The sequence below is a fragment of the Sus scrofa genome, chromosome 6 (genome assembly GCF_054392235.1).
Source record: "Sus scrofa isolate SSC_HxYL_T2T_F1_AM1 chromosome 6, Sscrofa_HxYL_maternal_Yorkshire_Landrace_v2.0, whole genome shotgun sequence".
NCBI classification, from domain to species: Eukaryota; Metazoa; Chordata; class Mammalia; order Artiodactyla; family Suidae; genus Sus; species Sus scrofa.
The window spans coordinates 4,158,984-4,184,907 of record NC_139388.1 but is presented as its reverse complement, the minus strand read 5'-3'; the positions used below and the strand labels follow the sequence as shown (position 1 = coordinate 4,184,907).

Here is a 25,924-nt window from a genome sequence, read left to right as displayed (position 1 = left end):
AGAGAAAGGAGTTCCCGTTGTGGCTCAGCAGATTAAGAACCCAACTAGTATCCCTGAGGACCCAGGTTCGATCCCTGGCCTCGCTCAGTGGGTTAAGGATCCACCGGCGTTGCCATGGGCTGTGGTGTAGGTCACAGACGTGGCTCGGATCTGGCATTGCTGTGGCTGTGGCTGTGGTGTAGGTCGACACTTGCAGCTCCGATTCAACCCTTAGCTTGGGAACCTCTATATGCTATGGATGCGGCCCTAAAAAGTCCAAAAAAAAAAAAAAAAGAAGAAGAAAAAGATGAATAAGGTGATGAAAAAGTCAGGTATAAATCCAGGGATGAAGAGCTCCAGAAACCCCACAGTAGAGTCGGGGTGGGGAAACTGGGGAGGGTGCGTGAAGCTTCTTTCCATGGCAGTCGGGGCGGGCCTCCCTGAGGAGGTGATATTTGAAGGGAGGCTGTGTGGATAGCTGGGTGAACAGAGTGCCAGGCTGAAAGCACAGCCAGTGCAAAGGCCCTGAGGCAAGAAGAGGCCAGACAGGCTGGGGTGGCTACAGCAGAGGGGGAGCAGAGGCCAGGCTGGGGCCAAGTCTTGAAGGGACCATGCAGTCAGAATCCCGGGTTTGAGCCTGATTCCTCTCGGGGCAGAATTGCCCAGTGGTCACCTGCCTGCCTCCCAGGCCTCTCATCTCCCTCAGTCAGGGCTGGAAGGGGAGGAGAGAAGGCAAGCTGGCCATTCTGAGCCATTGCTGGTCCACCCTGAAGCCACCTGTGGCCACCCGGCTGGCCCATCAGCGATGGGTTTTTAATTATCTAAATATTGCCTTCACCGTTCGCTTCCAGCCAGGACTGCTGAGCTCTGCAAAAGGCAGATCGCTTTTCAGTGGCACGGCTCGGGGAGCGGGACGCGTCGCTCCCTCGCCTGATGACAGCGACCGTAACGTGCTAGGTTTTATTGTGGAGAAACAATCCAGCACCGTGGCAGGGAGCACAGAACGGGTGTGGGGGGGCAGAGATTCAGAAATCACCCACCATCGCCCACAGCCCTGTGCCTCCTGGCATTTCCTGGCCTCGTCCCTGGCCTCCTGGGTCCTTCCTCTGTCCTGAGCTGTGCGACCTCATAGCCGGGGTGGTTTGTGGCTGGGGAGGCTTTGGCAAGGGGCTGGGTCTCCCCTGGAGGTGCCTTGAGGGAGCGGGCCTTGGAGGCCGGCAGGTGGTTTGATTTGGGACTTTGCCACCCTCAGAGGCCTCGGGGAGGAAGAGGTGGCAGAGGAGAGAGCACAGATTCTCCGGGAGGAGGTCATGTGCCAGCCTGAGGCAGCTCGCGGAAAAGGACAAAGAAGGCTCAGTCCCCCACTGCCATCCCCTGGCGGCAGGAGGCAGGCCTTGACTGCCTCTCTAACCCAGCCTCCTCTGTGCCTGGGGAGCGTCTAGAGACCCCTCCCCACCCTCACCAGTCTTCCAGCCCCCAAGCTGGCCCTTCATGCCCTCCAGCATCCCTTGGCCCAATGGGGTGTGTTGGGTGGAGGCCCCATGTTGGCAGGAGGCTGCCCCTTGGCGCCGCCATCTTGGCCAAAATGGCGTCTGCGCCTCCAGGCCCGGCCGTGGCGCCCGTGCCCCCTGCTTCTCCCGGCCTCGCCCACTCCTGCAAGTGGCTTAATTAAGGAGCTGTGCGGTTTATTTATGTATGGACCCAGCCTAATTGGCGTGTTTGTCTTTTCTCATTATTCCCAGCTGGACAGAGCCGTTTGAACAACAAATGGAAAGAGGCTGGATTTCTCCAACACAGTGTCTATTTTTGAAAGCGTGCTCGGTGCCCCCGCTATTAGCTGCGTGCACATGTTTGCCGGCTCCAGCCACATGCCCGTAAGCACTTAATTGTGGGTGCAGTTAGTCAAGGCGGGCGGCTCTCTGCAGATTTCAGGGGTGAGGGAACCTAATTACACCTGCAATTGAGTGCTTTAGCAGGGACAAAAGATGCCTGTTCAGCTAATTGCAGGCACCAAAATTGCCCCCACAGAAAGATTCCCTGGTAGATGCTTTGAGAGCCAAGGCCGCGAATTGTAATAAAGAACGGATAACTCGAAATTATAACGGTGGGGGGGTGCTCGTTTTGGCCTAAAGGATGCAGCTTTTTTGCAACAGTCATTACACCTCTGGGTTGTTTTTCTTCCACTGTGGAGGCCGTTCTGTGGCTGCGTTTGTTTTTGCATGAGCGCCTACCTTCACACAGAGAAATGTCACCGCGAAGGGAAATTTGGGGTTAAGCATCTCCTCTCGCCTCTTTGCTCACCGACTAAAGTGATTCCCCCGACTTACCTGGAACAGCCTGATGGCCTCCCTGGGGGTCCCCGGTCCTGTGTGCCCTTTCAGGAGTCCGCAGGTGTCTCCTGGGCTCCCGCCGCGGGTCAGGCATGCTTCTAGGGGAGGTGGTGGTGAGCGGGCCGCGAGGAGACTACATCCTGGGGAGATGTGAGGCCGCGATGCTGCCCTTGGTACGGTTTCCTGTTCTCTGCACATCCCGTGAGGTTTGTGTGTTTTTCCCTTGATCGGAGCGGGCAGGATTGTAAAGGCTTTCATAATTCCAACCTCTGGCGTCACTGCAGGTCTGCTTCTGTTGGCTGTTGTAGCTGCTGACTACCGACCAGGAAATCATTTCCTGGGTGCCTCGTTATCCTCAACTCTGTGCTGGTTATTTTATTTCTTTACTTATGTATGTATGTATTTGTTTATTTATTCCTTTTTAGGACCACACCCACAGCCTAGGGAACTTCCCAGGCTAGGGGTCCAATTGGAACTGGAGCTGCCTGCCTATGCCACAGCCATGGCAATGCGGGATCTGAGCTGCATCTGTGACCTACACCACAGCTCATGGCCAGGCCGGATCCTTAACCCACTGAGCGAGGCCAGGGATCAAACCCATGTTCTCATGGATACTAGTTAGGTTCATTACCACTGAGCCACAATGGGAACTCCCTGGTCATTAGATTTTAAAAGAAGAATTTGCAGGTTTAAGTTGAAGCCTGGGAGGAAGGCGATTGCCTTTAGGAGGGTGTGTTGTTTTTTTTGGCTTCCCCCCCCCCCCCCAGCAGGTATCTAGAGACACAATCAGCACCTCCTTAATCCAGTTCAGGACTTGATGTTCCCAGGGCAGCACCCGACTTCAGCCTGGCTGTGCTTCTGCACACAGCCTGGCCAGCTCCCCGTTCACTCTCACCCTGATAGGCAGTTCTCTAGGCCCTGGCTTATTGTGGGGAGGGCCTTCGATTCGATCCGCAGCTTGTACAGAGGACCCAGGCTTTGCTTTCTGCCCCCTTGACCTTCAAGGCCATAAAAATATAAGTTCAAATTCCAGAGGCTCTGTAGATGCCCTTGGGGCCAAGGTGGCCTCTGTGCCATGTCAGCTCTGGGGAGTCCAGTTTCCTTGTCCCTTTTGGCCTGGTGATTCCTTGTAGTCCTGTGAGCTCTTTGGTTCCCCTAAGAAGCTGGAGGAATTTTTTGTTTTGTTTTGTTTTGTTTTGTTTTTTAGGGCCACACCTGCGGCATACGGAGGTTCCCAGGCTAAGGGTCATATTGGAGCTACAGCTGCGGCCTACACCACAGCCATAGCAACGCAGGATCTGAGCTGCATCTGCGACCTACACCACAGCTCATGGCAACACTGGATCCTTAACCCATTGAGTGAGGCCAGGGATCAAACCCGCGTCTTCTTGGATACCAGTCGGGTTCGTTACCGCTGAGCCACAACAGGAACTCCTGGAGGAATATTTTTAGCAAGCTGTTTGGGTTGATTTTTCTGACCCCTGTGGGAAACAGGAAGTCCAGGCCACTTCTCCTAGGGAGCTGGGGGTGGGGGCAGTGGGCAGGGCTGGGGACCAGGCACAAGTGAGATGACTCTGCTCGGTGTGGAGGGACCTGGAGCCACAGACACTATGGCCAGCATGGTCAGGGCAGGAGCAGGTGGCCAAGTCCGGCATCCGGGGGATAGCAGCAGAGAGGCTGAAACCCAGCAGACCCCACCCACAGGCGCTGCCCGCAGAGAGCGGGGCACGGGAGTGGGGCCTGCTGAGATCCAGCCAACATGGAGTCACGCTGGGCCAGGGGCTTTCCTAGGCTCAGGGGCTTTCCTAGGACTCTCCTCCGTGGGGCCCAGGCCGAGGCAGGACCTAGGCAGCTGGAGGAAGCCACGAGCAGGCCCATCAGATCACCCGCTATCACACAGCTGTCACTGTCAGACTGTGCGCTCACTGCCTGGGCCCAGCTCCTGCGTCTGGCTGGGTCTCACCCAGCTCAGAATGTTCCCGCCCCCCCCTTGGCCAGGCCTCAGGTGCCCATGACATAGGACTCCCGGCAGACACAGCAGGGCCGTCAGTGCGGCCCAGAGAGAAGGTCCATGTTCCGTGCCTACAGCAGAGTCGTTTTGAGACCCTGTACCTCTGGCACCTTGTATTAGAGACAAGGCCACCTCAAACACTGAAGGGCCATCGGCAGGACAGAGCCTTGGGGGTATCCTGTGTGAACGCCTGGCCGTGGGACCTCGCCGTCCAACATTTGACACACAGGTGCTCTGCCGAGGTGATGCCCCTGCCGCCCTGCTTGTCCTCCGGGTGCCCTGGGGGCTGACCCTCCCCTCTTCGGGCTCAGCCCCCGTCTGTGCAGGGGGCGGTCATCCGCCCTTGCCAGCGCGAGGAGCTGAGCTAGCGGGAAAGATGAGTCAGCGCCAACTGAGTTGTGAAGCTTGGGGCCACGTTATGAAGATGCACGTCTTGCCCTCCGGCCAGAGAAGACGTTAGAAAGGGCACAAGGCCCGGGAGGGCCCGGCGGGTGCAGTTTTGCTAGGGCATCAGCTAGTTCCCGCATCCGTGACCTTTGGGGAGGAGCGGAGGAGACAGCTCTGTGTGTGTGAGTGTGTGTGTGTGTGTCGAGATTTTTCGAGTCAGGGCTGGGATGCGGGGAGGGTGTGAACCCATACTCGATCAGCCGGCGAAGGAGGAAAAGCAAGCTGCACGGGGCAGCTTTCTCTTTGGAAACCTGTTCTGTTTCTTAAATGTCAGAGTGAGCAGATGGTGTATCTGAGTTTTATTAATCATGGGCTCGCGGAGCTGGAAGGCCTGGGGGATCGTTTCGTCCAAGCGTCCTACCGAGGAGGAGACCAAAGGCCAGAGAAGAGTCCACAGCCCTGCTGTACCTGCGATGGGGGTGGAGCCGCGCGGGGACCCGACGGGGCCCACACGCCTCCCACTCTGTGGAGTTAAACAGGGGTGTGCGCCCCCGCCGCAGGAATAGTCAGCCTCCCTCTGGGTTCCAGGGCTGAAGGAGAGCTGTTTCGGGGATGACCCATCCCCACAAACAACCGGAAATCCTTTCTTTGAGACAGATGGGTCAGGATTGTGGTTCTGGCCTTGATGCTCTGTTCAGCTCGGGGCGGGCTGGTGTTTGCCAGGTGCCACAAGGACTGATGGTCTTGAGGCTGTGGGGGAGGGGGGGGCGGTGACAGCAGCAGGGGGGGACTCTGGCCACTCGGGGTCTGGTTTGCCGGTGGTCCTGCTGGACCCGCCTTTTTACCAAAATTCCTCTGAGCCACATACCTTTTCCCAAGCCCAGCTCTTGACCGGTGCTGCTTCCTCCCCGTGGCAGCTGTTGAAACGGACTGTAACACAGCGCACCCGGAAGTTCCCCTTCTCACATGATGTTGTGAAATCGAAACCACCGTTTTAACCCAAGCGGGCAGAATGACTCTTTTGTCTTGCCTTTCCCAAATACATCCTACAGCTGTTCCACTTAGTCCTGAAATGGCTCCAGTCACGGCCTCGGTTCTGTGATGATAAGAGCTGGGGCTCAATCATGCTAGAGTGTAAATGACTGATAGCGGGTACTTTTTTTCAGCGGAGGTTTTGTTTAGGCTAGAGAAAAAGAGGACCGTGGACAAGCTCCCATCGTGGCTCAGCAGGTAGCAAACCTGACTAGGATCCATGAGGATGCGGGTTCGATCCCTGGCCTCACTCAGTGGGTTAAGGATGCAGCATTGCCGTGAGCTGTGGTGCAGGTCGCAGATAGGCCTCAGATCCCACGTTGCTGTGGCTGTGGCGTAGGCCGGCAGCTGTAGCTCTGATTAGACCCCTAGCCTGGGAACTTCCATGTGCTGCGGGTGTGGGCCCCCCCCAAAAAAAGACATGGAGAAACGGCCGCAAGGCACCGGAGCTCCCCAGCTCACATATTGGCCCCTCGCGGGTTCTTCTGTATGAACCCAGGAGAATATCACTGGATTCCTTTCCCTGTGATCCTGTTTCCTGAATCCCAAGCTCATCCCTGCTCTGGAACCATTGACAGTAGGCAGCATCAGAGAATCAGAGGCAGCTGGAGGACCACAGCACCCCTTTCAGCCCCTCCGAGTTTTTATATAGAAAAACTGGGGCCAGGACAGGTGCTTGTTTGCCCAAGGCCATGGCTGAGGTGGGTCTAAAGCTCAGGTCACTCGGCGTTCCAGTTGGATCCTTTATGCCACCTCGCTGGCTCTCTACCAGGGTGATTTTGGCACGACGCCTCTGGGGGGAGATTTGGCCGTGTCTGAGGACATTTTCATGGTCACAGTTGGGGCGTGGCAGTGGCATCCAGGGGGTCGAGACCAGGGACACTGTTCAACGGCCCCCAGGACAGGGCAGCCCCCACGGTAAAGAGGCATCTGGCCCCAGAGGTCAGTGGTGCCACATCCCTGTTCTCAAGGTGACTGACAGGAGGTGACACTCTGGTGCAGTGGGATCAGCAGCATCCTGGGAGCGCTGGGATGTGGGTTCGATCCCCAGCCCAGCACAGTGGGTTAAGGATCCAGCGTTGCCACAGCTGTGGCTTAGGTTGCAGCTCTGGCTCGGATTTGATCCCTGGCCCCAGGAGCTCCGTATGCCGTGGGCTGGGGGGGGGGGGGGGGCGGCTGAAAAAGGAAAAAAGAAACCAACCGACAGAGGAGCAGTTCTCCAGGGAGAATGTCTCTTGTTGGCGACACGTCGGGAGTCCCATCGCTTCAGGCAGGGCCCTTCGGGGGGTAACGAAAGGGCAGCTCAGGCCACGGGGGTGTCGGCAGAGAGACGGTGGGCAAGGGGGGGTGCCAACAGAAAGGCAGTGGCAGGCCCAGGCGGGCTTTCTCTGCAGGGTAAAGCTAGGGAAGGATCAGAGGGAACCCAGGGCTCCCCTCTCTGATTCTGTCCCCCGGAAAGCCCAGCATGAAGGGAGCAGGCACGGAGCCACCTCTTAAGAACCACAGTGTGTCGGCCAGAGGGCTACACAGACCTGAAGCCGTCAGGCCCGGGGCAGGCAGGGAGATATGCGTGTCATCCACGAGCGGTAATTATGTCCCGGCAGTGACTCTTGGCCCAGCAGACGCCGGCAGCCGGCAGCCGGAAGGATGCTGTTCGCAAAAGCCTTTTTCCCTTGTACACACTTTTGCCTGGTCCCTGGTGGGCAGGCACCGGTGGGGAGAAGAAAGCCTTGGCAGCTGCCCCCGGGCACCTGAGCGGGACAGCGGCTGGAGCGGGATCGGAGCGGGCAGGCCACAGTCGGGCTGCTGCTGTGTCCACAGAAGGCACCCCATGCCAGCCTGGGGCCATGGAGCTGCACCGCCCCCGCGTCCCCCCTCCCCCACTGCCACCACCAGGAGACCTTCCTCAGGGCTTTTCAGCAGCCACTTGCCAGCCCTGTGCTTGCTGGCTCTGCACGAAGCAGAACGGTTGACAACCAGAGCGTCTGAGATTATGAATAGACTGCCTCCAGAAGTGGCCCGCCTGCGTCCCCAGGGCGTGCGGGGACAGGCGACAGGCGGAGGGCCCCCTTTCAGGGAGGACTGCACCTGGCAGTCCAAGAGCAGTCTCTGATTTCTCTGGCGTCTGCGCAGCCACGGGGAGGAAGCATTTTGGCCACATCCATGACGTATGTCTTGGCCACATCCACGACGTATGTCTCGAGAAAGCATTACTGTAAAGAATTCCCAGCCCCTGAACGTGCCGCCCGTGGCTTCCACGGTGGCCCTAACTGGAGGTCAGGTACACAGCTCTGTGTGTCGACAGACAGCCGCATGCAGTCTCCTTGTGTTTATTTGCTTGCTTGCTTTTCATTGCAAAGAGTTTCTGGGAGTTCCCTGGTGGCTCAGTGGGTTAAGGATCCAGTGTTGTCACTGCTATGGCTCGGGTTGCTGCTGTGGACCAGGGAACTTCTGCATGCCTTGAGCGTGGCCAGTAACTAGATAACTAAATGAAATGCAGGGCCTGGGTTCAGATCTGATTTTCCTCTTACCGGCTGTGTGACCTTGGGCAAGCTGCTTTACTTCTCTGGACCTCCGTTTGCTCATATGAAAAATGGAGATAGGGAGTTCCCGTCGTGGCTCAGCGGTTAATGAACCCGATGAGCATCCATGAGGATGCAGGTTCGAGCTCTGGCCTCCCTCAGTGGGTTCAGGATCCGGCGTTGCCGTGAGCTGTGGTGTAGGTCACAGATGTGGCTCGGATCCAGTGTGGCTGTGGCTGTGGTGGAGGCCGGTGGCTACAGCTCCAATTGGACCCCTAGCCTGGGAACCTCCGTATGCTGTGGGTGTGGCCCTAAAAAGACAAAAACAACAAAAAACCATGGAGATGATGTTGGACTGACCTTTAGTGTGTGCATGAAACAGGATAATGTGCTCAAAGCATCCAGAGCAGTGCCGGTCAGTCCGTACGTGGCCCTCAAAGAGACCGAATGGCGTCTGTACGAGACTAACACTGGCTCCGACAACGAAGAGGCCCCGAGGGCTCCGTGGCGCATCACGCTGAGAAGTTACCCTTTACACACCCTCCCAGGAGAAGTGCCACCGTAGATGCCTATTTCTTCATCACCTGCCGACATCATCTGTAACGGGAGGGGTGTCGGGCAGGGGTGTCTGGTCTCAGTAATATTTGGGGAGGTCCCCATGGGTTCAGGGTCATCCTGGGAGCTAACATCTGGTGGGCAGGCCCGGAAGGGGACCACGGAGGCTCACGGCCTGGTGGGCCGGGCCTGGAAGTGGCAAGCGATGCCTTTCACCATATTTTCTCGGCCAGAACGTGGTTCTCTGGCCCCGCTCGCCTGCGTGGGAGGCTGAGAATTGTCGTCTCGGTGTGAGCCCAAGAGGAAAGGGCAACAGGTTTGGTGAAGAGCCAGCCGCCAGGTTTCGTGTTGTTTGTGGTCGTGACCCTGGCCCCGTGGGGCCGGCAGGATGCACGAGGCCAGCAGAGGCCTCTGTTCATAGGTGGACGCGGCAAGGCTGCCTGGCTGGCCAGTCCCTGGGCAGATAGCCATATTCGATGACTTCCTGCAGCCCAGAAGGCTGCCCAAACCCCAGCCGTGTCACCAGTGGGGGAGACGAGGGCAGGCAGGTCACCGGAAAGCCCCCCAGCTGGGGGCTGGGGTGTTGAGTTCAGGCCTGAGCACACACCTGCCCTGGATGCTTCATCTTCATCCCAGCTGGCCCGAGGCCCGTGATGCCCAGCCTTGGACGGGGCCCAGGCCCTCCTTGCATTGGCCATTCCATTGTCACCGAATTGACAGGATGTATGTGTTTCTGCAGCTGCTGTAACAAATGACTCCAAACTGGGTGGCTTCAAATATCAGAAATTGATTCTCTCTCCGTTCTGGCGGCCGGAAATCTGAAAGCAAGGGGTCAGCAGGGCCACCACGCTCCCTAGTGAGGCTCTAGGGGAGGGTCCTCCTGCCTCTTCCAGCCCCTGGTCGCTCGAGATGTTCCTTGTTCAACCTTTGCCTCCATGTCCACGTGGCCTTTTCCCTGTGTGTCTTCTTTTCTGTCTGCTTCTCTTTTTTTAAGGATACTTGCCCTTGCATTTAGGGTCCGCTCTGATAATCCAGGATGATCTCATCTTGAGATCCTTAATTATTTCTGTGCAGATTCCTTTTCCGGTGAAGGTCAAATGCAAGGTTCCAGGAGGACATACATCTCGGTGGGCCACCATGCAGCCCATTACCCAGAGGCAGGCAGAGGAGGCTGTGCGAGGCCTGCTTAGACCCCAGAGATGGGACAGCAGTCCCTGGCTGGGGTGTGCCTGGATCCACTGGGTACCAGGAAAGCAAAAGTCAATGCAGCACGCTGAAATGGAAACAGAACCTGGGTTTACAGATGTCATCTTTTTTTTTTTTTTTTTTTTTTTTTGGCTTTCCTAGGGCCGCTCCCACAGCCTATGGAGGTTCCCAGGCTGGGGCTCCAATTGGAGCTATAGCCACCGGCCGGGTTCCGAGCCGCATCCGCGACCTACACCACAGCTCACGGCAACACCGGATCCTTAACCCACTGAGCAAGGTCAGGGATCGAACCCACAACCTCATGGTTCCTAGTCAGGTGCGTTAACCACTGCACCACGCTGGGAACTTCCAGATATCATCTTGACAGGACAGAATTTCTCCCTTTTTCTTCCAACCTCAGACTTGCTTATCTTTTTTTCTTTTTTTTTTTTTTTTTTTCAGGGGCCACACCCACGGTATATGGAAGGTCCCAGGCTAGTGGCTGAATCGGAGCTGCAGCTGCCGGCAACACGGGATCCTTAACCCACTGAGTGGGGCCAGGGATTGAACCTGTGTCCTCATGGATGGTAGCCAGATTCATTTCCGCTGAGCCACGACGGGAACGCCCTTGCTTATCTTGAGAACGAGCTCTCACACCTGTCCAGTCACCTAAGGACCAGAGCCAGATGGAGAGAGACGTGGGTGTGTCCCCTCCCTGGGTGCCTTTGGCTGAATGATGTCACCTTATGGGGCCTCCGAGTCCTCATGTGCAGAAGGGGGTGATGGTCACCGTAGGTCGGCCTGTGGGGTGGGGGCAGCTTCCAGAGAAGGTCACACCCTTAGCCAAGCACGTAGCACGGAGCCTGGGTGTGCTGAGGCCCGGCAATGGTCGCTGCTATTATCGCTATTATCTAAAACACAGGCATTTGCAGCTCTATTTATGGAGCCGTGCTCTGCCAGGCACCAGCGTGGGTACCCACTTGCATCTTCCTGGGAGGCAGGACTGATTTCATCCCATTTTCCAGGTAAGGAGACGGAGGCTCGACGGTGACATGACTGCCCGGGGGTGCACGGTGGGTGGGGGGCGCCCAGCTGGAATTTGCGCTCTAGTCTGTCCAAGCTTGGTGGTTATGACCGTGGACTCTGGAACCAGCTCAGCTTCAGACCCCAGCTCTGGACTTCGGGGCTGTGTGTCCTTGGGCGAGGTGCTTGCCCTCTCGGTGCCTTGTCTAGAAAATGGACTGCCTCACGGTGACCTTGAAAGCGGCTGTCATGAGGATCCGGGGGGTTAGCCGGCAAAAGTGCTTAGGCCAGCAGCTGGCACAGGCTGAGCTTGGGAGACATCAGCAGGCATGATCCTCCCTGGCGGGCGCGAGGTGGAGGGGCGGCCCCAGAGGGCATTTCAGGTGAGCCGCTCGGCCTTCCACTGCCCCTCTTCTCCGTGCCCTGGCGTCCTTGGGGAGCAGCGCCCCTCTATCGAAGCTGAGGTCACAGCCGGGCCTGGGCAGCCACCAGAGTGTTTGTGGGCACCATGCACACACAGCTGGACGCCCCCTCCTGCCCTCCAGACACCCCCCACCCCGCAGCCTCTGTCCCCCACACGTGCTGGGAGGCTATTTTTGTTGCATCCAGCTGATGGATGCTCTTGGCCGCGAGGCTGTGTCTGTGCTGTGGCCACGGCCGCCCCGCTACTAGAGGGAGTCTGGGGCCCCTCAATTTTGGAGGTGCAGGCAGGGAGAGTCGGAAGGTGGGGGCCCCTGCTTCTTCAGGGTGGGGTCCCGGGCTTCCCACGCCGCCACCTCCAGGGAAGCAGGCACTCCCTGGCTTGTGTCCCCATCGAGAGATGGAGCAGTTTTAGCAGTTTTCTGTTCTTTTCTTCACTCTGACCCCGCTCGGGCTGGCCTTGTGGGGTCTCTCAGGGAGGTGGGGGTGAGCTTGCCCTCCCGTGGCCCTCCCCTCGGTGGAGCCTCAGCCCCTGCAGATTGCTGCCTGTTTTTCTTCTTTTTGGCCGCAGCGCGAAGCGGCTTGATGTGGGATCCCCGTTCCCAGACCAGGGACCGAACCTGGGCCTCGGCGGTGAAAGCGCCAAGGCCTAACCACTAGACCACCAGGGAACTCCCTGCTGCCTCTTTTCTATCAATTCCTGCCTCCGCCCTGGAGGTGAGCTGATAGAGCGGGAGGAGAGGGGAGGGCTGGAGCGAGGTACCCCATCCTTACAGAGCACCCCGCTGAGCTGAAATTCCCCACCCGAGTGCTGGCCTTCTCACCTGGCCACCTGGCAGCTGGTCCAGGTGTGGCCCAGCCTGGCTGCCCCTCCCATCCCCAGCCGCCGGGCCAGAGGCACCGGTCCCAGGAGGGGTGCCTCCCCTGGAAATGAATGGCCTTAGTGATGGGTTCCAAAAACGACAGCCAAGCCACAAGGGCCGGTGGGAAAGGGAAAATCCTTCCAGCTCCCCGTTCAGCCACATCATGGCAGACAACCGAGCCATTCAGTGGCAAGTCAGCCCGTTAAGCAGGCTGCTTGGCATGGCGGGGCCTGCTTTATATTTTTCAGCTGTTTTGGCATCAGGTCGGGAGTTGCGGCGCAGCCATCCTACCGTGGTAGATGGCCTCTCTTCCTCCCTTGCAAACGTCCCTGTCACCAGGAAATGCCACTAAACTACTTTGAGCCAGCCCGACCCAAGGCCAGAGGAGGCTTATGGTAACACTAGACGCCTGCCGCTCACCTCCTTCCCAAAGGAGTATTGAGAAGCAATTAGGCCTTGGCCTGCACATTTCCAGAGACTCTGATGCAGGCATTCAAATAAATACTTGGGGGGCGGGGAATGTTTGCCTGTTGACGGGGAAGCAAAGATAAGCCGGGGCTGGCCCTACAGTGTGGCGTCTCCTCTTCTCTCTGCCTCCGACGTTTCTTTCTGCTCCCCCCACCCCACCGCACTAGCCAGCCGGGCATCCTGCCTCCTCTCCCGCCGTTTCAGGCTCCGTTGGCCCTGGAGTGGCTGTCTCCAGGGGGCCTTGCATGGCAGCCAGGCCATTGGAACTCTAGGCTGGAGACCCCTCTACCATCCCCCAGACTGGGAGCATTCGCCACAGGTGGCTCCCAGAAAGCAAGCTTCTTTCTGGCACCATCTTCGCCCCTTTAGCGGGGGAAGGGGGGCACCCAGCAGATTGGGGGAGCAGGCCTCCCTCTGTACCCAGCCTGTGATTGGCCCATAATTACAGGTTTATTGCCTGTACAGCTATTGTGTAATGACATGTTTGCAAATTAATTTTTATGGCTCCTGCCATTAGCATATACAGTAGAGGAAGGTTTAGTATTAATTACTACTGTTGTTCGTGTAATCCCGGAGAATTAAAAACCAATAAAAGAATGACAACAGAAACGCAGAGTTTAGGGTCTTTAAAAAATAGTTTTATTTTTTTCCCCCCAAACAGAATCAGAGGTGTTTCCCAGCTTAGGAGGGGTCGGGGGATGGACGGCAGCTCTCTGGGGCTGTCCCGTGGGCGCCTGGGTGCCCCCCACTCCCAGAGGGGCGCCGGCAATCAGGTATGCGAGTGATAAGCAGGCGAAAACGGGGATCCGAGCGGAGGCCGGTCGGGGGCGGGCGGGCAGGTGCTGGACCCCGACCCCGCGTGCGAGGCCGGTGCCTCCCCTGCAGGGCGGCCGGCGGTGGCGGCGGTGGCGGGCGCAGGGGGAGGCGCGGGGAGCGCAGAGCGCGCCGCCACGCAGCCCCGGAAACAAAGGGCCGCCGCCGCCGAGGGCCGGGCGCGACCTCCGGGGTCAGCGCGGGGCGGAGCGGCCAGATGCTAGCGGCCCCGAGCGGCCGGTTTCCTCCAGGTCAGCAGCCCCGGCGCCCTCCCGGGTGCCCGCGCGCGCTCGGCCGCCCGCGGGGAGGGGGCGCCGCGGGATTAAAAGGCGCTCCTCGCGTCGCCCGCCTGGGCGGAGGAGGCAGCCAGCCGCCTGCGCGCTGCACCCACCCAGCCGTTGGTGGCGGCGGCGGGGAGGAGCGCCACCCCTCCTTTGGCTCCGAGCGCTCCGCCCAGCCCATTTACGATTTTCTGGCGGGGTGGGGTGGGGTGGGGTGGGGTGGGGGCGCGAGTGGCACAGAGGGGTCAGGAGCACGCGGGGTCCGCCCACCTCCTCCAGTCTGCGCCCCCCTCCCCAGCTCTCCTCTAGAGTATCGTATTCCGGGAGTCCAATTGTCATCTGAAGCGGCCGCGTTTAGCAGGGAGCCCCGGGCCGCCGCTGGGGACCCCTGATTTACGCAGCGCCTGGAAAGCCTTGGCAGGAGTCCAAGCCTGGCGTGACCGCGGTGGCCCGCCGTGTGTACCTGCAGGCTCAGGTCTGTTCCTCAAACCAAGGTGATTGTATCTGAGGTCAAAAGGTGACCCCTTAGTGTTACCAAGTCGCGATTCCGGTTGGTCGTGCCACCGAGGGGCCCTTCAGAAGGTAAAAGGGCTGAAAAATAAATTGTCACCTCGAGAGGCTGCTTTGCAGCGTGCGTTTAAGTGTGCGTGTTGGGGGGGGGCGTGGGTAAATGGATCCTGTCTCTTTAAAATCGCTGGGCTGGACAATGAGCGCACAGGATGTGGTTTGGCGGCAGCGTTTTTTCCCCTTCGATTTGGGGAATTATCACATGGGGCCTTCTCGAGCTGGTGTGAAAGAGAGGCGGGTGGGGAGGAGGGATACAGGCTCCACAGTCACTCACACACGCTCTGTGCAGTTGGTCGTTTTCTTAAACCAAATTAGCCAGGGCTCTCGTTACTATGGTGCAGCCGGGGCTTGCAGAATCCCAGTAATAGCATTTATTAGGTCTATTTGCCTGGAAGCATGCCTTCCCGGATCTGATAATGCACCAGTGCAGGGAGAGTGTGGGAGATGGTATCAAGCATTTGATTACACTTGCAACAGGGATTTTTAAGGGGTGGGTGCGGGTTGAGGGGTGAGAGAGAGGCAAAGAGAAAGAAGCCGCCGGGGTTAGGAGCTCGCCCTGGGCCGGGTCGGTGTGTTTCCGCAGCCCCGAGTGGGTCTCACAAAAGGCGGGCCAGAGCTCCCGGAGCACGATTTGGGGATCCTCCTCCCAGGCCCCCGCGGCGAGTGAACTCTCCGCTCCCGCAGCTGTCAGACGTGGGTGGGGAGGGAGGGAGGACGGGCGGGCGGCCAGAGCGCGGAGTTGGGCAGCCGGAGGGGGGACCGGCGGCGTCCGCAGCCGCCCACAGTTTGCAAACGGCCCCCGCTTCGGGGCAGAGGGGAGCACCCCGCCGAGAGCAGCAGCAGCAGCAGCAGCAGCACCCTCCCTGCATTGGGAGAGGGGAGCCCAGGTCTCTGCGCCCCGATCCCAGTCCGCACGGATCTGGCGCCCGGCTCCGCGGCCGCGCGGGGGGAAGCTCGCAAGTGAAACTATTATTATCGCCCTGCGAAGCCTGGAGCTCTTGGAAGATGCGGCGTAGAGACGGAAGGAGCCGCCGCCGCCTGCAGCCGCCCGCCGCTGCGCCCCTACCCTTTCGCTTTCATTAGGGGAGACAAATCTGCTGTCAGGCAGCCAGCTTTCCAATTTACCGATAATGATTCTTGCATGAAAATTGATCGAGGGGCTCTCCACCGCCGTGCGCTCTCGCCTGCCCGCTCTCCTCCTGCTCCTTCTGCCCCGGCGCCGGAGCCCCCGCGAGTTCTTTCTCCTTCCCCCACCCCTGCTCTCTGAGTCAGTGGTGGGACGCCGGGCCAGGGAGATAACCAAAAAAAAAAAAAGGGGGGGGTAGGGTGGGGGTGGGGGTGGCGAGAGGGGGAGGGGAGCCGGCTCGTCGGCCTGCTTTCTCCTGCCGGAGACTTGTTTGCAACCGCTGCCTCTTTTATTTACGAGAAGAAATCTCCCCCTCGATACTTCTTGGCTGTTTGGGTATTAATTTTCTCCTTTCCCCTCCCCGCTCGCCCCCTCCTCCCCCCACCCCGCCCCTCCTCACCCAGTAGCTAAGGGGAAACGAAAACAAAGCCGATTTCTCCTTGGCAACAAGAGATACCCCCTCCCGCCGCCCCCCCCTTCCTTTTTCCTTCTGGTTCTGAACGTGAAACCCTGTTGGAAACAGGTCCCTTGACCCTCGCCCTTGACATTCAAATGGCTGAATGGAGGAGAGATTGCTACTCGCACGTCTTGGGGGCTGCTTTTCTCTCTCTCTCTCTTTTCCTTTCAAATGAGTAATCCCTGAAGATCTTAACCCCCCAATTTCCTCACCCTCACCTCCCCCCTTTATTTTTCTCGCGCTCCTCTCCGCTCTCCCGCCTGCTTCCCTCGCCGTGCGCCCCCCTCCTTCTTTTATTTGCATCTCAAGTCCAAAAGGCAGAAAATACACACGCGGCGAAGACACCGGGCAGCCGTGGAGGCTCCGGCCGGTCCTTGGTCGTCAATTACCTCATTGTGGATCTGCCAGGGCCAAGGTGGCCGAAACTGCCCGAGCTCTGGCAGGAGAGAGAGCCTTTTGATCATTTTAGGGAGGAAAAAAAAAAAAAAAAAAAAAAAGACTGATTTTTTTTTTTTTTTCCCCGTCGCTGTGGGGATCGCTCTTCTGCCTTTATTTTATTGTTTTGGACATTTTTGAGCGCCGTGGCTCGGACGGCGCTTTTTGTCTCCTCGCTAGGGTTTAATATATTTTTTCCTTCTTCATCCCTCTCTGGCCACTATGGAATTCTAATCTGAATCATGTTTGGATTGAAGCCGCCTCTGTATTACTTACCAGGTAAGCGAGCTCTGTGCGCCTCCCCGGGTCCCGCGCGGCGCCCGCGCGCCCCGGACCCCCACCCTAACCGACCCATCCAGACCCCCAGCCCCCACCCCCGGCCTGGGTCAGAGCGGTGGGTCCACCGGGCCCTCAGCAGGCCGGCGGGCGAGCGGGCTCCCGCTGCGGTCCAGCCGGCGGTGTGTGCGCTACGTGCGGCGGGGAGCGGCCACCCGGCTCGGCGCCCCCACCGCGCCGCCGCCGGGGGTTGCGCGTCTCGCTCCTTTTGTCTGCCCGGAGCCGGCTCGGTGGCGGCGGTGCCGCGAGCGGCCGGGGGCACTCAAGCCTTCCAAGGGGAATGAAGCACCCGGTGTGAAGTTACTTTCCTGCAGGCCGCCCCGATCGGGTAGCACGCGTCCCCCCCCCCTCACCCCCAGTCCCGGGCTTCTTTTCCTCCTCCTCGAGCCAGCCCCCTGCGCGGTCTCCGCACGAGCGTGGCGCGCCCGCTCCCCGCCCCCCTTCCTGCCTGGGATTCCCTGGAAGGTTTTGTGCCTGCCGAGGTCGGAGGAGGGGGCCGGGGGAAGCTCCGGAGAGTGGTTGGCGTGGCTTCCTGTTTCCCTAACCTTCCTGCGCGCTGACAGCAGCCTGCCCTGTAACTTTCTGTTTCGGGGCAAGTTGCGCTTGCAGCCCACGGGGAAGGGGAGGGGGTGAGGGCCGGAGGTTTGGGGAGCCCCTCTTGTGTTCACTTTATTTGCACTTGGAGACCTGAAGAAGAATTACATGGAGGCTAAAGGGAGGCGGGCGAGCCAGGGATCCTGGTGAGGGAGGTGGGAGCCGCCGTGCTCCCTGGGCCTTCCCGGCTGCCCTGCTGTCACCCCCCCCTCCCGTGCCCCCCGGGGTCGGGAGTAACTCACCAGGCCGGCCCCGGGTGGGCCACGTGACCTACAGGTCAGGAAGGCTGCCCTGCGTGTGACCACTTGTTCTAGGAATGAGCTGTTTTTATTTCCCCTTCCTTCCTTGGAGAGTTTTATCTTCTCTGGGTGCAGACACACAGTTCCTAGGGAAGCTGGGGCAGCCGTGGATCTGGGGATGGGGGACACGTTGGGATGCTGCAGGGAGGAGAAAGGACGTTCCTGGGCTTCTCAGGTCGGGGCTTTAAAAATTCTGCAGAGGAGGCTGCTGCTGGCAGAGGTTAACTCCTGAACTGTTTTGCTGGAGAAAAGTGCACGTGGCCGGGTGTTGGGTTTTGGTTTTTTTCCCTCTGCTCTGAAGCCCCAGTCGCTTTGGCTGAGGCTCCCAGAGCCGCGCTGGATCCCCTGGGAGGAGCGTCGGGGGAGGGAACGGGCCTGGGCAGGACCCAGCTGTGCTAGATGTGGCTCTTGATGCCCCTGAACCGGGGCAGACGGTTGACAGAGTAGGGGGAGGGTTTGTGGGGGTAAGAGTGGGAGGGGCGTCTCTGTTTCCTGTGAAATCCATGCATTTGCTCTTTTTTCAGTTTCTTGGGGGCTGTTTTGGGTCCCCAGCCCTTCTCAGGAACCGACCAGGTCTATGTCTCAGGCTTGGTGTCTCCAGCACTCTTCCAGGAAGAATATTCCTCGGGGTCTGCCCTTCGCTCCTGAGCTCCTTCCCTTCCCTGCCTGAAATGCACATCCAGCCTTCCTCTCCCCTCTGCATCGCCCTTGGCCCGCCTGGCCCAGATGAGAACTCTCCCACTCTTACCGCTGTTTACAAAGGGGCTGTGTTCTGACACAGGGCCCAGGAGGAAGAACCCGGTGGCCCAGCACGGGTGCCTGGGGAGATGCACCCAGGCCCTTTGGACCCAGACTGTGGCCTGGCATTCCTGCTCTGGCTGGTGGCTTCCGGCGGCCTTCCCCCTGGCCAGGGAGCTGCCGGAAAGCTGGCAGGGGTCTCCCCTCTGTGAACCTGCGGCGCGGCCCCCAGAGCTGCGCCTTGTCTTGTAGAGACTTTCAGCCCATGTGTGTGGCAGGAAGGAATCTTCTGAAGTACGGGGCCTCTGCAAAGCACAGGTGTTTGTCATCGGCACCCCACTTCCCCTGCCACCGGGTGGCTGCTGGCGCATATGTATTCCTCAGGTGACTGGTTTTTTTATTTACACTGGGAGCTGCAGAGGGAGGAGGAGGAAGTGTCAGGCTGGGAAATCCAGAGCCATGAAAGCAAATTGGTCCTGGCTGGTGTGAAGCCTGAGTGGCAGAGCGGAAGGCCTGCAGGTGGGGAGGCCTGGGGAGGTCAGGGCACGGGGCCGGTCCTCTTGGCCTGTGGACAGGGCTGTCTGTGCCTCCAGAGTCTTCTTTTTTCCTTTCTCCAGTTGCCCCGCTAGGGTTTGTACTTTATGATCTTCGTGTAGAGGCTTAACTGGGAAGACCAAGGTCAAGTGGCTTTGCTCCCCTGGGGCTTCGGTCAGCTCCCCTTGGAGTCAGAGAGGCCAGAGGCAAAGACTGACCTGGTTCTCGGGGAGCTTCTGAGGCCCCCTTGCAAGTGCTTGCTGTGAATCCATCGTGTAACTGCCACTCCCACTCCAGAACTAGGTGCCTGTGTCACATCCACCCATTTCACAGATGACCAGAGTCAGGCTCAGAGGAGCTGGCAGCTTGCCCAGCTCAGGAGGGGTGGCGCTGCGACATGAAGCCTGCGGCTGCCCACCACGCTGGCCCGGGAAGAATAGGCCTGGACGTGCCAGCCTGGCATGCGGTGGCTCTGTGCCCTTAGAGGCCTGACACCCAGGTGCTCTCGAGCCTCTGGAACCCCATTCTGTCCCCACAGCCAGATCCTGTCACGGTGTCTGTAACTGCAGGGAGCAGGGCCCAGAACCTGCCCAGCCAGCTGTTCTGGGGGTTGGGGGTGGGGCAGTTCATTCCCAGCCAGGCTGGCATCAGGCACCGCTTCTCCTGTTTGACAGGACTGAGGCCAGGCACTCAGGTTTGAAGTCCTGTTCTGCCTCTTCTGGGCAGGTAACAAGCTCTCTGGGCCTCGATGTTCCCATTTGTGAAATGGGACCCATCACTGGGTCATTTCACTATCCGTGTAAGGCAGGGCTTGGCCATCTGAGGCCCACCGTTTGATTTTTGTAAACAAAGTTTTATTGGCACAAGGCCATGTCCATTCCTTTGTGCATTATCTGGGGCAGCTTTCGTGCTCCACCAGCAAACTGGAGTGGTTGTGACAAGGCCAGCCAAGCCTAAAAGGCGTGATCTAGCCCATTACAAGGGAAGTTTGCCGGCCTCTGGTGCAAGGGATTAAATTCAATGAGTGAATCTTTGCAAGGCACTGAGGACCGCACCTGGGACAAAGGGGACACTTAGCAGGTGGCAGCTATATGATAATCATTATTCTTAGGGTGGAATCATTTGCAGAAAATCTCAGGGCTTCGTAGCGATCGAGCTGGGACTTGAACTCGGGTCTTTGGACCAGGCCCCTCACCCCTACGACGCGGTGTCACTAGTGGGGGGACTGGGATCCAGAAGAACGCTTGCCTGTGCCAGGAGAGGGTGGACCGGGCCTGTGCAAAGGGAACTGGGGACCTGCGAGGGGAGGGGGGCTCCAGTGCTTCTCAGAATGCTCTTCTGTGTGCGCACGCGCCCAGCTGTCTGTCCCCTTTCCGAACTCCCCCCGGCCGTGGGCAGGTGGAGACGGTGGGTTTCTCTCCTGGCCAACTCAGCGCCGGACCGGTAATAACAATAGTAGAAATAGGAGTTCCCGTCGCGGCTCAGTGGTTGAGGAACCCAGTTAGCCACCATGAGGCCGCGGGTTCGATCCCTGGCCTCGCTCAGCGGGTTAAGGATCCGGCGTTGCCGTGAGCTGTGGTGTGGGTTGCAGATGTGGCTTAGATCCCGCGTGGCTGTGGCTGTGGTGTAGGCCGGCAGCTGGAGCTCCAATTGGACCCCTCGCCTGGGAACCTCCATATGCTGCAGGTGCGGCCCTAAAAAGACAAAAGACAAATAATAATAGTAATAACAAATAATAAGGAGGAAGAGGTGGCAGCAGCCCCTCCTCTGGTGCCCGTTCGGCAGCAGACGTAGTGTTAGCGTGATCCCACTTGCCAGCCGGAGACACTGAGGCACAGAGGGTGAGGTCGCACGGGCCGTAAGCGGTGCAGCCGGGCTTTGACCTCAGGCAGTCTGGCTCCAGAGTCTCCGCTTAATAAATATTTGTTGAACGAGCGAGGGAGGGAATTGGCCGTTGGTGCTGGCGGCGGCGCCCTGCCGGCCGGCCCCCTTATCTCGTTCCTGGAGTTCGAGAAGGGAGGACTCCTCGGCTGTCAGCTGACCCCACCCTGGCCGCATGCTGAACTCTGGGTGACCCTGGCTTCTTCCCCTGGGGGTTTTCTGTCCACTGCTGGGAAGGCCACTCCGGATTCCCCAGGGAGGAAACTGAGGCCCAGAGAGGTCTGAGGCTTGGCCCAGAGCCACACAGCCTGCTGCTCTCAGAGGATCCGGGTGTCCCCAGAACATCCCCCCTGCCCCTGGCTGTCCCCCCACGGGTCGGCTGGCCCAGGCGCCACGCCACACATCCTTTGACGGGCTTGCAGGAGACAGGCTTGCCCTGCTGGGAGCTGGCAGTGCCTAGGAGACGGGAGCCTCGGCCCAGGGGGGCCTGCAGGGAGCTGCCTGTTTTACCCCCCAGACTGAGTTCAGAAAGCCCCGGGTGAGGCCGGGTGTGGGTCTCTGCTCAGGCCCACCTGGCGGTGAGGGCAGGCCTGCTGCCAGATCCCCGGGTCCCCCCCCACCCCCCGCCGCCCTCAGGAGCTGAAGCTGGAGGGGCAGGTTGTCCCCAGTTGCCAGCTGTGACCAAGCCATGCCCAGCTCTGGCTTATCACGGCAAGCTGCTGGGTCAAGAGCAAGCCTGTGGCTTTGGGGCGGCTCTGGAACGACCCGAGGCCTGCTCTGGGGGGCCGGTGGGGCCTTGTGGGATCTCGAGCCAGATAAAAGGACAACGTTGCTGTTTCAGTTGTGATTGAGAAAGCTGCTTATTTACAGCTCAGAAACTCAGCGGGGACAAGCATTTCGGCTCCCATCTAGCACTTTCCAGGCAGTCACTAATTAATCTTCCGATACCCCTGAGAAATGGGGAGGGGCGGCCACATTTCCATCTGTCGGCTGGGAAAGCCAGGGGCCCTTTTGTCCCAGCTGCGGCCCAGCCCTTCTCCGAGGGGCCTGGTCCCGTTCCCACCCCGTTCTCATTAAGATTTTTTCTTGCCTTAAATGCGTTGTGCTTACTCCCTGGGTGGGAGTGTGCCGTAGCCCCCTTGGAAACTCGCCCGCTTCTTATCTCCTTCACTCTTGCAGTCACGAGAAGTTTCTTTTATGCCCTCGGAGCAAACGGTCCTTCCGAGACCTGGACTCCTGCCCTCGGATGGGGCGGGGGCAAGGAAGATTTTCTTCCTTCTGTGCAGGAGGAAGTGGAGGGCTGGAGGGCAGCTTGCCAGGGCCACCCGGCTCCCAGCGACAGAGCCAGCCGTGGGATGAAGTGTCTGGACCTGGGCTTCTGTTCCAAGAGCCGGGCTCCATGTCGCTTGTGAATGGCACAGCCCCACCCATGCTTCCTCCTCTCCAAGATCAAGTGCAAGGGGGGCCCCTCCAGTCATCTGGTCTACCCTGCGTTTTGCCACTAAAGAGACATCAGAAGACTTTATCAAGGGACCTGTTGATTGGGAATTCTTAGATTTTCAGTGAGATTGGGTTGGGAGAGGTGGCCTTTTCATCTCCTTCTGTGTGTCCTGTCACACTTCTACCTGGCAGGAAAAAAAAAAACAAAAAAATCAGGCTTTAATAGCCCCTAAAGAAGCCTCTCCCAAGGGACAGCGGACCCCCCATCTCAGGGGGTCCTCAGCAAAGCAGTTCCTTATTCATATGTGGCACTGCCTTTCCTTGGTGGTCTAACTACGCAATCAGCAGAAATTTCGAAGTCACTTGGGTGAGTTTAGGGGGGTTATTAGAAAGGAAAAGAGAATTTGGGGGGAGGGGATAAAAAGAGATGCAGGTTTTTTTTTTTTTTTTTTTTTTTTTAAGAGCTCCATATAGATTTAAAGTCCTTTTGTTAATTTAGGAACATAAAACTGTGTGATGTATAGCTTAGTTTGCTCGTAAAATTCCTAAGTGTGGCATATTTAGAGCTGTGAAAGCTTGGGGTAAAAGGGAAAAAAAATCAGTGAGAATTTTTTTTACAAGTCTTTTGGGGAAAATGCATTTTTCCGACTTGTTCCCACTGAGGCCAGGCCCTCCACTGCTCGGGCTGGGGTTGCCGGATGCCCTGGGCCGGATTATAGCTGGGTGAGAGGCTGGGGCCTGGCCGGATTTGAGTTGATCTGGGCCCAGGTCTTGCCTCCAGGGCCCTGGCCCACCCAGCCCCTGACGCCAGGCCCCCAGCGGAAGCCCGCGGGCCTCCCCCTGCCCTTCTCCTGCTCCCCCTGCAGGGGGACAGGAAGCGCCCTCTGACCAGCCCTGGACCGGTGCCCAGTGGGCATTTGGCCACTTGCTTAATGGCCTGCGGGGCTGGGAAGTCACGGAACATTGGCCTTGGAAGGGCCCTCAGAGATCAGATGGCCCAACCTCTGCCTTCTCTCCATTTGGTGGTCTCCCAGGGTCAGACCCACCCCGCCACCGAGGGTTGTTAGACTGTTGCTTTTCACATGAAACACACATGTGCATTTGACCTAGTTCTGTCCTCCCCGGACACAAATCAAGTCGGCCCCTTCTTAAATATCACCACCCGAGCTGGGCAAGGCCTGCCCCGTGGGGTTCTGGGCTTGCAGGGACCCAGCGGGAGCCGCAAAGGAGGTCTGTGGCTCATTGTCAGGTTGCTTCGGGAACGAACAAGGCGTGAGATCCAGGAGGATGCAGGGCTGTGGCATCTCCCAGGATCAAGCACCCTAGTTGAGGAAATCCAGGAAGGCTCCATGGAGGAGGTGGCATTGGAGGCTGGCCGTAGGGAGGCTGGCAGGAGGGTGAGGCTGGGTAGAAGGGAGCTAGTACAGTGAGGAGGGAGGACCAAGAACAGGAAAGCCACTCTTTTAAGATATTCAACGTGGGGAGTTCCTGTTGCGGTTCAGCAGTAACGAACCAAACTAGTATCCGTGAGGCTACGGGTTCGATCCCTGGCCTTGCTCAGTGGGTTAAGGATCCGGCATTGCCGTGAGCTGTGGTGTAGGTCACAGATGGGGCAGCTCGGATCTGAGTTGCTGTGGCTGTGGTGTAGACCGGCAGCTGTTGCTCCAATTTGACCCCTAGCCTGGGAACATCCATATGCTGCGGGTGCAGCCCTGAAAGGCAAAAAAAAAAAAAAAAAGGTATTCAATGTAGTAAGTTCATTAAGTTCATACCAGGCGTGCTGAGACCTGGGCCCTGGGCTGGCCCTGCCCTGGTGGTACTGAGGGATTAGCATTAATTCGGGGTAGCAAATGCTGGTGCCCAGGGGCCTGTGTAGAAATTTCTGGGAGCGCAGAAGAGGCAATGATTTTGGTTTCGAGGTGGGGGTGGAATCAGTGTCCAAGAGAGGAAGTGACATTTGAGCTGGCCTTTCTACTCTGGGCACTTGAAAGGTCAGGCCACCACTCCTGCCCTGATTCTTAACGGTGCCCTCTGGTGGCAGGGCTCTGGAGCCTGTGCAGCCTTTAGAGAGGGCGGGTCCACCCTGAGGATGTCCAGAGGCAGGGCTGCTTCCAGACATTTCCGAGAGTCCTGGACCCGAGGCGCGGATGGGAGAGAATGAGCGGGCACGATGGAGCCTCACGCAGAAGGGGCCTCCCTGGCCGCCCAGGGGCCCTTGGCCTTTCTCCGCGTTCTGCTCTCTCCTGCATGTGCCAGGCCCTGAAGGCCAGGCAGTGGTGTTAGGGCCAGCCCCTGCCCTCAGGGAGTGGGCAGGCAGGGCCCGGCTGGTGAGAGGCAGAGCAGCCTCTGGCCCCGGGGAGCTGGGCCTTCCAGAAAGGGCGGGAAGGACAGTCTTAGGCAGAGGGGGTTAAAGCAGTGCCGCGGGAACGGAAGCCAGCAGGAGTGTGGGACCCACACTTGGGGGGTCTTGAATGTCATAAGGCCTGTGTGACATGTGACCCCGATTCGGCTGTATACGGGTGTGGATCTAGGCCTTTGAAGTAGCCAGGTTCAGCTGTTGATTCAGTGCGTGTTTGCGACACGCCAGGACTGGCCGGGCGCATGGAAATATAGCCAAGAAACGCCTAAGATCCATGCCTCCTGGAGCGCCTGTTCCCGCCACAGGCTCATGGCACCGTCTTCCTGGGCGCAGGCTCTGGAGGGGGGAGGGGGTAGCCAGTGTGCGGGCCGAGGGTGGCCGGAGACCCGGAGGAAGGGAGGAGTTAGCCCTGGAGAGATGAGCGGGGTTGGTGGCAGGCAGGGGGCAGACGTGCAAAGGCCCTGAGGCCTCGAGGGTGTCCATTCGGCCACAGGGCGTGAGCTGCAGGGAGGGGGCTCGGAGCGGAGATGGGAGAGCTGGAGTCGGGGCTGCGGGGGGGGGGGGGGCGAGGTCTTCATATGACCTCAGTGGCTCCTTCTGGCTGCAGGGCCGAGATAGATTCCAGGTGGTCAGGGGACAGCAGGGAGAGCATCGTGAGGTGGCTGCCATGGCCCCAGGCGAGAGACGGGCGGCGGGCTGGGCCAGACCGGCAGCGGCAGCGCTGAGGCCGTGGGAGGCGGGGGGGCTGGAGGTGCAGGTGCATCAGATGGCGGCCTGTCTCGTCCCATCTGTTTTCGGAAGGCGGCTCCGACAGCCTCCCTCTTGGATTCAGACAGTGAGCAGAGGCTCCCCTCCGCCTGATGGGGCTGGGGGGACGCCCGCCCCCTGAGCATGATGGGGTCCTCTAAGACAAGGGCGGGGCAGGGGGCTCTGAGCGCGGGCGACCCCCTGGGCGGTTCTCAAAGCGGGGTTCCTGGGCTGGCGGCGGTGGCACCAGCTGGGAGCTGTTGACACGCAGATTCTGGGGGTCCCCCCTCCCCAACCCAAGACCCACTGAGGCAGAAACTCTGTGGTGGGCTCCGGCAGGCTGTGTTCTGGGGCCTCCCGGGGATTCTTGTGCTTGCTCAAGTGTGAGAGCTGGTCTAACACTCTGGCCCCACGATGGAAACTAAGCTGGGGTTACTGGTCCCCAGAAAGATTGTGAATGAATGGGGGTGTCATTTCCAGAGGAGCCCTCGGCAGGTGAAGGCGCAGGGGCGGCCCGGGAGAGGGTGTCTACCCACCATCCC

The 25,924-nt window shown here is 59.1% G+C and overlaps 1 protein-coding gene across 24 annotated transcripts in view; it reads left to right on the top strand.

The window, feature by feature from the left end:
• GSE1 (Gse1 coiled-coil protein) overlaps positions 1–25,924 on the top strand; it is a 412,190-nt gene that overhangs the window by 293,662 nt on the left and 92,604 nt on the right. For 7 of the 24 annotated variants that reach the window (XM_021093715.2, XM_084959253.1, XM_084959234.1 and 4 more), the window contains exon 1: positions 16,043–16,733. The exons of 12 other annotated variants lie outside the window; for them this stretch is intronic. In XM_021093715.2, the coding sequence (XP_020949374.2) occupies positions 16,697–16,733 (37 nt within the window). In that variant the 5' untranslated portion in view covers positions 16,043–16,696. Of the gene's footprint in view, positions 1–15,224; positions 15,704–15,767; positions 15,899–16,042; positions 16,734–25,924 lie in introns of those variants that run through there. 5 more of the 24 variants (XM_084959256.1, XM_084959259.1, XM_084959233.1 and 2 more) reach the window with 3 other exon arrangements.